The sequence below is a fragment of the Macaca nemestrina genome, chromosome 4 (assembly GCF_043159975.1).
Source record: "Macaca nemestrina isolate mMacNem1 chromosome 4, mMacNem.hap1, whole genome shotgun sequence".
In the NCBI taxonomy this organism is placed as follows: domain Eukaryota; kingdom Metazoa; phylum Chordata; class Mammalia; order Primates; family Cercopithecidae; genus Macaca; species Macaca nemestrina.
This window is the reverse complement of record NC_092128.1, coordinates 52,370,050-52,382,491: the sequence shown is the minus strand read 5'-3', so window position 1 is coordinate 52,382,491 and position 12,442 is coordinate 52,370,050. Positions and strand designations below refer to the sequence as shown.

At 40.8% G+C, this 12,442-nt stretch overlaps 1 protein-coding gene across 4 annotated transcripts in view; it reads left to right on the top strand.

Moving 5' to 3' along the window:
• The window catches only part of LOC105475319 (phosphatidylinositol-4,5-bisphosphate 3-kinase catalytic subunit gamma), a 43,749-nt gene that overhangs the window by 17,470 nt on the left and 13,837 nt on the right, over nucleotides 1-12,442 (top strand). For all 4 annotated transcript variants that reach the window (XM_011730464.3, XM_011730462.3, XM_011730465.3 and 1 more), the window contains exons 8-10: nucleotides 529-659; nucleotides 1,641-1,752; nucleotides 3,602-3,759. In XM_011730464.3, coding sequence (XP_011728766.1) covers nucleotides 529-659; nucleotides 1,641-1,752; nucleotides 3,602-3,759 — 401 coding nt within the window. The remainder of the gene's footprint in view (nucleotides 1-528; nucleotides 660-1,640; nucleotides 1,753-3,601; nucleotides 3,760-12,442) is intronic.

Below are 12,442 nucleotides of genomic sequence, written 5' to 3'. Positions count from 1 at the left end.
AAATAACATTTAAAAATAGATGGAAAGATCTGTCACTTATTTTAGTATTCCAGAATTCACATTATCAAAGCTCTTACACACTCTACTATCAGGTATTTTTATAGACATTCACCATTAGTTTCAATGAAACATATGTTTATTCAAGTTTCTGATCTGAGAACTCTACAAAATCATTTACATTGAACCCTGTAATTTAAAAAAGGAAAAGGCACAGATTGCCATCTGAGGAAGAATATGCTCAGCATATAAATGCTTTTATTTATTACTATTCAAAACCAGCCTTTTCCTCTTGTCATTCTGGGATATTGAAAGCATATCCCACACAACTTCCATGTCCTCCTTCTTTCCTTTCTATTCCTCATAAGAAAACCAATAGCATAGACCTGGAAAATAGCTCTCTGGTCAAAAAACAAAACAAAACAAAACAAAAAAAAACCCTGCCCTTCACTCAACAAAGACCTAGCTTTTCGTCCTCTGGGCCAGGCACTGGCCCCCAGTCTCCATCAGACTCTGTGCATCCTTCTATAGGAATGATCGAGATTGTGAAAGACGCCACAACAATTGCCAAAATTCAGCAAAGCACCGTGGGCAACACGGGAGCATTTAAAGATGAAGTCCTGAATCACTGGCTCAAAGAAAAATCTCCTACTGAAGAAAAGGTGAGCTCATGCTTTTTCCCAGTCTAACGGCTCCTTACAAGTTGTCATTTATATAGCAATAGTGGCTTCACGTTTTCAAAGAATCTGTCAGTGTCTTGCCTTCTGACATATCAGTGAAATTTTTTACTTGTGAAATAATGAAGTACTCTCCCATGGTGACAGCACATCTGTGTGAAACAGAGGCACTCAGTTCAGGACTCCATGAGCATTTGCTTCTCTTTTGATTATCAGGCATGCTTTGCTTAAAATTTGGTTCTGTGAAATAATCTGTTAGCACTTTTTATGGCTATTTTTGTTGTTCAGCCAAAATATTTAGTTACCATGTATAAATTCTTATGTACCTGGGAAATACAACATACACAACAAAGTAATTTATAATTTTCTGCTGAACTCTAATCTAAATGGTAAATCATGGATGCTGAAAATGTCAGTTCCACCATTCCTTGGAAGTGCATATGCTCCATCCTTCACAAGCTGTGTGGTTAGGCTGTTTGGCTGTCGTTTAAAGTTCTGCTGCACAGGATTAGCACTTCTCATTTGCATGGTTAGCAGTCTTTTGGGGAGGAAATATAATGAGTAGCACTTATTAATCTGTTATACATGTAGATCTGTGAACCCAAGCATACTCTTAGTGGTCACAAGCAAAACCTGTTCACAAATGAAGGAGAAATTACCATGGGTTCTGTATAGTTGTTGGCAAGTGATGCATGGAGAGGAAGTGAACCCTTTGATTAAATTACTGTTGCCCTTTGACTCTTGTTTCTTCCTCATGCCATTGTGCTTCACTGAATCTTCACCTAAAATATAAGCAGGGCAATGAGAAAGATGGCAATTCATAGATATAATGCTAATGAAATCTGGCACAACTAACTTGCTCTCTGAAAATGGTTTCCAGAATAGTCTCTTTTTAGAAGTCATTTGTAGATTCATGTTGCTTTTTATAGTTAGAAGACAACTAATATTCAAATGCATTTTAATTAGTTTCAGGCAGCAGTGGAGAGATTTGTTTATTCCTGTGCAGGCTACTGTGTGGCAACCTTTGTTCTTGGAATAGGCGACAGACACAATGACAATATTATGATCACAGAGACAGGTGAGTTTATTTAGTGCAGAATAAACTTTTATTGTGGTAAAATATATATAACATTTACTATTTTAACTGTAATTTAACTGTTAAGTGTTCAGTTCAGTGGCATTACATATGTTCACCTTGTTGTACAACCATCATCACCATTCATCCCCAGAATTTTTCCATCTTCCCCAGCTGAAACTCTGTACCCATTAAACACTAACTCCCCATGTTCCCCTCCTTTCAAACAGAGTAGTCTTTAAATGGAGTTTAAGACTGAATCACATATTTAGAAGTCATTGTGTAGAGACATTGGTGCTTCGGTTACTCTAGAGCGGTGGCCCCCAACCTCTTTGGCACCAGGGACCGGTTTCTTGGAAGACAACTTTTCCACAGACAGGGGTGGGGGAACAAGGATGGTTTCGGGATCATTGCGCACTTTTTTTTTCAACTTGCTTGCCACTGTAAAGCCTGCCACCAGATGCAGCTCAATTGTCACTTGCCACTCACTGAGAGGGTTTTGATATGAGTCTGCAAGGAATTGATTTATTATGGTCTCTGTGCAGTGAAACCTCTCTGCTAATGTTAATCTGTATTTACAGTCACTCCCCAGTGCTAGCATCACCACCTCAGCTCCACCTGAGATCATCAGGCATTAGATTCTCATAAGGGGCACGCAATCTAGATCTCTCTCATGCACAGCTCACAATAGGGTTTGCATTCCTGTGAGAATCTAATGCCACCACTCATCTGACAGGAGGTGGAGCTCAGGCACTAATTCAAGTGTTGGGGAACAGCTGTAAATACAGATGAAGTTGCTCACTTGCCCATCGCTCACCTCCTGCTGTGTGGCCCAGTTCCTAACAGGCATGGACCGGTCCATGGCCCAGGGGCTGGGGACCCCTGCTCTAAAGAGACCACCTCACTTGAGGACTGAGGTGTGAGTGAAGGAGGTAGAGGCAGGAAATGAGTCTTAAGAAGGCAAAGTTAGAGCGACAGCTGGGAAACTAGGAGAGGGTCATATCCCAGAAGCTGGCGAAGGTGGGAGTGATCACCAGTGACAGATGTTGCAGAGAAGCAACAGAAAGAACTCATAGATATCCTTAAATCTCCCTAACCCACTCCACTTTAGTGGTTCACTGTCCACTCTGACAACAGTCAGTAGTGGCCACCAAAGCATGAGATTTTTCTCTATGAATTTGAGCCATTTTAAGAGTAGAGTCTGGAAAAAGCATCAGATGGGGATAGATTGCTTACTTCCTATGAGAATTAAAAGAGATAATGTATTTATGGCAATAGAAATGATAAAGGACTAAACAAATAAGATGATGATGATTGTGGTGGTGATAGTAGTAGAGGTAGAAATTGACCCAAAGGAGACTCAAAATGATTTGCTTCTATCATGCTGCCCAAGTTTCCGAGATCGGACACACTTAGATACATTCAGGATGGTATGGCCATAGATGGCTACTCAAAAGGAAAAGGTGAATATTCCTGCCCCCAAGCAGAGTGAAACATCAGTCTATCCTGAGTTACATAAAGAGCATAAGAGAGTCTTAGGGATAATGATGACATACTGGCCAGAGAGTTCGATTTATGTTTCTGAGAATAATTTTGAGATGAGAATTTTATAGTGGCATCTGGCTGTCATCTAAAGAACACCAGAAGGATATCAAAAACATACTTGGTTCAAAGAATGTTTTGTAGCTACGACTTTCACACACCTGCTAAGACGAAAAATATCACAAGCTGACAAACATTGTAAAAAATACTTTCATCACAAGATAGCTCATTTTTAGGCAACTCAAAGAAATATTTTAAGGAACAAAGTGCTGTGCCACTGTAATGATGTCAGATACTTTCTTCTCTTAAGGAAACCTATTTCATATTGACTTCGGGCACATTCTTGGGAATTACAAAAGTTTCCTGGGCATTAATAAAGAGAGAGTGCCATTTGTGCTAACCCCTGACTTCCTGTTCGTCATGGGAACTTCTGGAAAGAAGACAAGCCTACACTTCCAGAAATTTCAGGTAAGTCACCTCCTTCTTCATTGCCTGCTGAGAATAGCACCCAAGCAGATGGTACCTGCAGCACGCCGCAGCCCTCACCTCTCACTCAGCTTGGAGGCCAGTCCAGCCTTCACCCCTACCCTTTTCTGGCATGGCCAACCCTACCTCTTCCCTGTCACTTCCATTCATTCCTTCCCCAAGTGCAAAATGACACTTCTCAGTAATCCTCCCACCTAAAACCAAACAGAAGTAGAAATATTTCATAAGCAGTGAGATGGGAAAATGTGGAACATCAAGATGACGCTGGCACTAAAGAGGACTTTCTGGAAGGGTGTCTGCTGAGCAGGTTAGCCACTAGATATTTGTCTATTAAAGACCTTAGCTAGAAGACTCAAATTTTACACGTATTTTCCAGAACTCACAAAACGTTGTGAGCTTCTCTTGGTTTTTGCTACAGGTGAATTCTTGATGCGCCACCTGCGCTTATCTCATTTTTTTAAGGCAGAGTACCCAGTATTTCATTTGAAATCTGTTGGTTTGACTACAGGTTCTGCTAAGACTTCTAGCTTTTCCTGCTCACCTGTAAACAAGCTCCTGCATAAGTCTGTCCATCTCCCTGGGAGTATGTAGATCAGGGGAGTCCAATCTTTTGGCTTCCCTGGGCCACATTGGAAGAATTGTCTTGGGCCACACATAAAATACACTAGATAGCTGATGAACTAAAAAAAATTACAGAAAAAGCCTCACAATGTTTTAAGAAAGTTTACAGATTTGTGTTGGGCCACATTAAAAGCCATCCTGGGCTGCATTTGGGTTGGACAAGCTTGGTGTACATTCTACCTGCTTTCCGTTCCTTCCCGGTCTGTATCCAGTTTTGACTATCAAATACTTCAAATACCCAAGAGAATTAAACACTGGCAAAATTAATACCGTTAATGAACATAATTCATAAGAGTTGTAACTACTACTGTAATATACTTACGTTATAGCAATACAAACACAAAACAAAGACAAAGAATAATTACTTTGTATGTACATTTGCCTTGGGTGCCCTTTAAATAGCCACCTCCCTTAGTGCATCTGAAACATGATGTGCTTTGCATTTCACATCTCAGACTTGCTCTCTTTTCCCTGAGTCTCTTCTTGAGTCCAGGGTTACCCTTGGGAGATGACACGACCCTTAAAGTTCAGTAGAACAGGAACTAGGATATATTGTTTTGAAACCTGTCTGTTCTTGTTTGTTCTCCTGACTGATTTTCAATATGGTGATTACAAGACTTACCCTCCCACAGTTCCAGTGGTGGTGTCAGAGAAACTGAGATCTCTGTGGCCAGATGGTCTTGTGATTTTTAGTGTGTGTTTTTCTGCATAAACTCAATTGAGTTTCAGACTATTTCCAGAGACTTGACACATTTCAGTCCTGTTTTTCTTTAAAGTTAAAAATCACATGTTTTGACAACTTCCTGGAACAGAGAAATGGTTCCAAAAAAAAAACCCTGGAAGAATTTCACCATTTAAAGCGGGGAAAACACTCATTTCTTCTCTCCTCTCAGCGGGGTTCATCCAACTAGCTTCGGACAAACAGACCAGCAATAAACTGCAACTTAAAGAATCAGACATGCACAAGGAATCTGGCCTCATTGACAGGCTCTCCTTTTTTTTTTTTTTTTTTTTTAGACGGAGTCCTGCCTGTCACCCAGGCTGTAGTGCAGTGGTGCAATCTCAGTTCACTGCAGCCTCTACCTCCCAGGTTCAAGTAATTCTCCTGCCTCAGCCTCCCGAGTAGCTGGGACTACAGGTGTGCACCACCATGCCCGGCTAATTTTTGTATTTTTACTAGAGACGGGGTTTCACCATATTGGCCAGGATGGTCTCAATCTCTTAACCTTGTGATCCGCCCGCCTTGGCCTCCCAAAGTGCTGGGATTATAGGCGTGAGCCACCGTGCCCAGCTGGCTCTCCTTCTTTTTGTATATATGTTCTCTTCCTTTTAGCCAGTAATTTTTCCTAGAACGACTGCACATTTGTCCTGTTGCTAACAACATTCCCATAGACCCCCTGGTGCCCATGTCACCCTGTCATATCTTCTCTTTCTTTGGTTGTTACTGTTTTTAAGTTTCAAAATATTCTTTCACAAAAAGATTTGCAGTATGAGGAGGCCAAGGAGAGCTGGCTTCCCCCATCAGCATCTTCTACCCAAAGCAACAAACCTTTGCAGTGAGCCTTTGTGCAGTCTGTCCTCTCAGTCTGGAGTATTTCTCCATCCTTAGTGACCAAAGCTTGTTTCTCAAGTCACATACCTTTTTTACTAAAGCAACGTTTAGGCAGTGTGCCCCACTAAAAACACACTTTTGTACATTTGTTGTACTTGTGTGGTATCCGTGTTTTGGAGTACTGTTAAACATACATGTTAAGCATACACGTTAAACGCCTGTGAATCTGTACACGTTGAGCCTTAAGCACACATACGGCTTAACATGATGGTTAAAAGGAGGGGCTTTATAGTGGAGAAACTTGAGTTTGAATGCTGGACCTGCTACTTAATAAGCACATCTATGATGATTATTCATCCTTTCATAACATCAGCCTCTTCATCTGTAAAGTGGGAATAATAAGACCTACTTGCTGTGGTTTTTTTGGGATTACTTAAATGAAATATTCAGAATGCTTAGCCCAGTACCTAGATCACAGGAGAGAATCAATAAACGCCAGCCACCATTGTTGTAGTCATCACGGTGTGTCTTCAAACTTTGAAAACTTTTGAGAAACCATTTTTGAAATGAGATCTCAGGTAATATATAAAACAAAGTAGCATGCTCTGCTTGAAGAGTAAATGGAGTTCTAACTCAACCTGCTCTGCTTCCCCCTTCCCCACCCCCTCTCTGCTCACTCTCTCCCTATGTTCCCTCATACTTCACAACAGGAAAAAACCTGAATACCACAGCTTTAAATTACATATATGCAGAATTTCCAAAGTTTACAGCATGACAACGATGGGCGGCAGATTTTTTCATCATTTGACTCTGACCTCGTGGTAATTTTTTTTTCTTCTACATACTGCTAAGCCTTCTGAAAAGATTTTCTGTTTCTTGGTTTTATCTTTTATTTTAGAATTGAAGTTCTTCAAGATCAGGGACCACATCTCTAAACTCTCCAAATAGTGTCTTAGAATCTTGTATAATAAAGGCTGCCATTTTTAGGGAAGCTGGGAAATGTTGTATACATTTGCATTTTGAATTAAAGGCGTCCTCATTTCCAGTGGATTGCTTATTTTGAATTGATAAGGTTAACTAATACATGCTGCATATTTGAATAACGTGTTAGGAACAATGGAGAAAAATTGACCCACTTTTTTGTTAAGGGTGAAGTGAGCCTGATCCACAAAGAAAAAGAAAAACATACCTAACTGGTGGCCTGAGCATGGAAGTAACAGGAGCTGAAAGAAGCTCTACTGCATCCCACCTCTCTGCTTCCCAAGGGAGCTACTTTAGCCTAGGACCATAGCCACAGTTACTTCTAGAATAGGGGAGAGTTCAGGAACAAGCTATAATTACATAGAGAAACACAAAACCAAGGCCCAGCATTTGATCCCAGGAGTATCTGTTGGCCTTTGGAGCAGCATCCTACACACAGGTGATAAACAAAACATTTCAATGATGACGATTTCGATAAATTCTCCATAGAAAAATCTCCCTTATGGGAGGAATAAAAAAGAAAACAATGCTTCTACTCATTGGTAATTTATTCTAGACCACATTATTTTAAATTTCACTGAACAGTTATAGAATATATATAATACGCAAATATATTTATATCATTGGCAAATGAAATTTGGCTTGTAACTTTTTTAAATGTCAGAATGTGTTGTTTTGTTTTGTTGTTGTTGTTGTTGTTGTTGTTGTTTTGAGACGGAGTCTCGCTTTGTTGCCCAGGCTGGAATGCAGTGGCACAATCTCGGCTCACTGCAAGCTCCGCCTCCTGGGTTCACGCCATTCTCCTGCCTCAGCCTCCTGAGTAGCTGGGACTACAGGCGCCCGCCACCTCGCCCGGCTAATGTTTTGTATTTTTAGTAGAGACGGGGTCCCACCGTGTTAGCCAGGATGGTCTCAATCTCCTGACCTCATGATCCGCCCGCCTCGGCCTCCCAAAGTGCTGGGATTACAGGCATGAGCCACCGCGCCCGGCCCCGAATGTGTTGTTTTTTAACATTTTAAAACTAGTAAATGTTGTTTATTAAAATCAAGAGCCAGCAAAATATTGAAAATACCAAAAGATATAAAAATCCATTATCCTGCTTTCCAAAGATAATACTGTCAACATGTTAAAGTTTCTCCTTCATTCAATTAACTGTTTGGTCTTTTTAGAAAATTATAAATTAATCAGAATTTGCTTAAAAACTAAACTTAAGAAATAGCTATGTTCATCTCTCCAAACTGAGTAAGGCTGATTAACATCCATGAGATGGTAGTTTGTCATTTTGAATAAAATCTAAATATCCAGGCTCGGCCTACTAGGCCCTGTGTGAGGAAGCCCCTGCCCCTTCAGCCTTACGCCACACTGTTCCCCTCATCTGCTCCCTTATCACTGTGGCCTTCCTGCACATCTTCCCCCATCCCGGCTACCCACTGCCTTCTTCCCCGAATGCTCTATGCTACTCTGTGGTCTCAGCATAAATGTCATTCTGCAGAGCAGTGTTTTAAATCAGGTTCCCTCCTGTTACCCTTTGCCACAGTCCCCTGCCAGGTCCTTCGTTGCATATATCACAAAATACAGTTACTTGTACTGATTTGCTTTTGGTCTTTCCCTCTCCCAACTGTGAGCTCTGTGCAGCAGGGCCACATGTGTCCTGTGTCCCTCATAAGGGGCTGAGCCACAGGAAGCAGTCGGTAGGTATTTGCTGAGTGGAGTAGTGGAGGGACAGCACCTCGTAGGGGAGGAGCTAGATAAAACTGGATGACCTCTGGGGTGTCTTCCTTCCATATCATACATTGTATTCCGTGAGTTTCACAGTAACTCAGGCCCAGATTGACAGACCACCGTCACGTGGAAGGTAATAAGCCTTCAGGAGGCAGGTTAAACATGCATACTTTAGATGAGGAAATAAATCAGACTGTGAAATCTAATGTTTCATTAAATAATACAAATATGTGAGTGTAATATGGTACATATTCACATTTTTGTAGAGATTTCTTTATTGACATGAATCTTACATATTCCTTTCCACTCAGAGCTGTACCTTTTGCCAAGAGAACAGAGCATGGAGTATATACACATAGTGTACATTCAATACAGGACAGTGGTTAAAGGGCAGGAACAACTTGTTCTTTTATAAACAAGCATTTTGGAATGTTGTGCACACAGTAGCCACCAAGCAAATCTGAAGTCATCAGGGGAGCCAAATAACACATCCACAGACAAATCTATGCAAAGCAGGTCATTTGAGGAGTGTCTTTAAAAGGCACTTGCCCCTAGATGTCACTCTTAAGAAGCATTTTATAGGAAAGAAGTCTGGAGCCCATTCATTGTGTTATTTTAATCTAGGATGACTGTGGAAATTTTCTTGCCAGTTTCATCAGACCTGCCCTGTTTCCAGTTCCGCACTCTCATCCCCATGCCAGGGTATACCCAAGCCTCCAACCTGGAGGCTTAGCCACATGCCCAGTCTCTATGCAGGGTCCTGACTCAGGAGGTGTTTAAGAACCTTTATTCAACCACAGTCCCTCTCTTTTGTGGTCGAGCTCTACTCTTGGGTCCCACATTGTTTTAACTGCTTCTGTTTCAGTTTCTCCACCAGAGGTACCTCTGTTTGTTACCCAGCTGCTAGAACTAGGGCCCTAATCCCTTCTGTCATTTTTCTTGCTGGAGACTCGAGTATTCTCCCAAGCCCAGCCACAGGGACCACAGAGACCTTGTGATCTGACATTCTTCCAAGGACTGCGGCCACCTCAGCATCATTTCCGATCACTATTCTCTACCTCCCCTTCCTTTGTGTGGTAGCCCTCATCCTTGTCTACACCTATAACCTGCTAGGCTGGATTTTCTCAGCCTCCTGCTCTAGCCTGTTGTAGTTACCAGGCCTTATTCACCATATCCAAAGTAAGACACTAATTCAACGCACACTGACTAAATACATACTACATTTTAGGCACCGTGAGAGGCATAAAGAAGGGTCAGGTACCGCCTTTGGCAAGGCAAGATATTTTCCCAGTTTGGTCCCTTTCAAATACGATCGTTCCCTAATGCATCCTGATTTTAAAGTAGTGAATTATGTCCAATATTGAACGTGGCTTCTGTACATTAAGCATTCACCCATCATATATATTCAGATTATCTGTAGTGTGTCAGACACTGCACTGGGCACAGGTGAGACAACAGAGCATGGCCCCAGAACATGGCAAGAGAGCTACTTACACAACTTCGTGCCAAGGAATACTTTGTGCTAACAGTGTCCACAGTGGTTTGCAGAGGGAGCAATTAATCCTGCCCTAGAGGATAGAAAAGGGCTATTCAGAGAAGCGTGTGTTTTTCTCAGGCCTTAAGGAATGAATTCAGTTTCATTTTTCCAGGCAGATACAGGGAAGGGAGGGAACATCCAGACAGAAAGAACAGCACAAGCAAGTGCATGAAGTTAGAAAAGTACACACAATCAGTATTTAGGAACAAGAAGTATATTTACCTGGTGTGGGTAGAAAGTGGATATTTCTGGAAGTGTGTAGTAGAATTTGAGTCAAAAAAGGAAATTTGGGTCCAACTTGAAGCAGTACATAGGCTGGATTAAAGGGGTGGAGGGTAGAGCAAAGCAAAGAAGCCATTTGGAGCTCATTCGATTAATCACAAATAACCATAATTAAGGTCTATTATGGGTCAAGTGGGAGATGACCAGTTTATCTGTCACCCATAATGTACTGAGCTGATAAAGGATTCCGTCTTGGGATCTGCACCCCAACCCACTGACTAGGCCAGGCTCAGCCTCCTGTCTCATTATGAAGACTTTCAGTACTCACTATCTCTCCATGTTATGCATTGGAACATATTCTCAAAGAAGGGTCTGATATCAGCCATTTGTAGGAGTTTGAATATGTTGGTGTGGTATCTCCCCCATAATGCAGACTTATGGGAGTTGTCAAATTTAGGACTTTATTAAGCTTGTCAAATTTAAATTACTATTCTGGAAAAGATGCAAGTCCAAAACTGGAAAGATAATAACCTTTTGACTGACATCATTCTCTCAAATTTAGTTTCTTTTAGAACATTTTGTCTAACATAGAATATTGTCAAGGACATTGTTTAGCATATTACAAAACATAATCTCTCTATAAAGATCTTCTGGTGAAATATCTGTTGGTCTTAGTTTCTAGAAACGCTGTGCTTCTCCTAAATAGAGATGTTTTCTTTTAAATTTTCTGAACATTGACTAGAGTAACAGATTAGTGTCCTTTTAGCTAGAGATATATTTGAAGACTTCCTGTAGCAAGTACTGTCATGCATTGCTTAACAATGGGGATACATACAGAGAAATGCATCATTAGGCAATTTCATCATTGTGCAAACATCATAGAGTTAACTTACACAAATCTACTACACACCTAGGCTATATAATATAGCCCATTGCTCCCAGGCTTCAAACCTTTACAGCATGTTACTTACTGAATACTGTAGGCAGTTGTGACACAATGTTATGCACTTGTGTATCTAAACACATCTGAACAGAAAAGTTACAGTAAAAATATGGAATTATAATCTTATGAAACAACTATGATATATGCAGTCCATGGTTGACCAAAACATTGTTACGCAGTACATGACTGTATATAGGACTTGTGATGTACAGTTTTAAATTAGCCTCCTTCCCCAACCCATTGTGGATTGTTTCCTTTCCTTTTTTCACCCACTTCTAACTAATGTTATTTTGACTTTTGTATCTCCAAATAGTCCACCTTAAATCCTTTTCGGAACAAGGCTGAAAGATAAATCACACACGCGCACACACACACACACATACACACCCACCCCTATGTGCACGCTGTTCAGAATATTGACTAAAGTAGAATAGCTTATTGTAGCATTTAGGTTTCTAATGTGCTTCTAGCTAAATATTCGAGAAGATGGCAGTACAGCCCTTACCCTGGTAGACAAAGCTAGTCTGAGAATCATTTTTCAAGTAATTATAGATAAGAATCCTAATTCAAACTCATCAAATGCATGGCCGAGTACCAGACACACTCCTCTTTCGGATTTACCAGAAAGTGTGCTCTCGTGCACTATTAGGTCTAATAATCAGTGACCTTCTCTGTTTTGCGAAAATAATTCCTAGAGGCTGGCTAGCCAATGCCTTGATTTTTATTTAAAAAATAAAATAAAATCCTCTGCCTTTGACTGAAATGATTTTTATCCATTGTCTCCTTCCTCTAGCATACAGAGGCAACATTACCATTTAGGAAAAGTCAGTGGAGGTTCCACTTCATTTCTAGATGAATATGGAGGATTTTGATCTTAAGAAAAGTATTTCATGTGACCTCAGACAGTCTGTAGCAGCCACAGCTCATCAGTGGTTAAATTAGTAGGCTGTATATAAAAGTAGTTTGTTTGGGGCAGTTAGCAAATCAAGTAAAAGTTTGGGCCCTGAAATGATAATGAATTCCTTTGTTCCCAAGACTTCTGAGGGCGGTAGCTTTGTAACAACAATTCTTTCTGTTAGTCCTAGA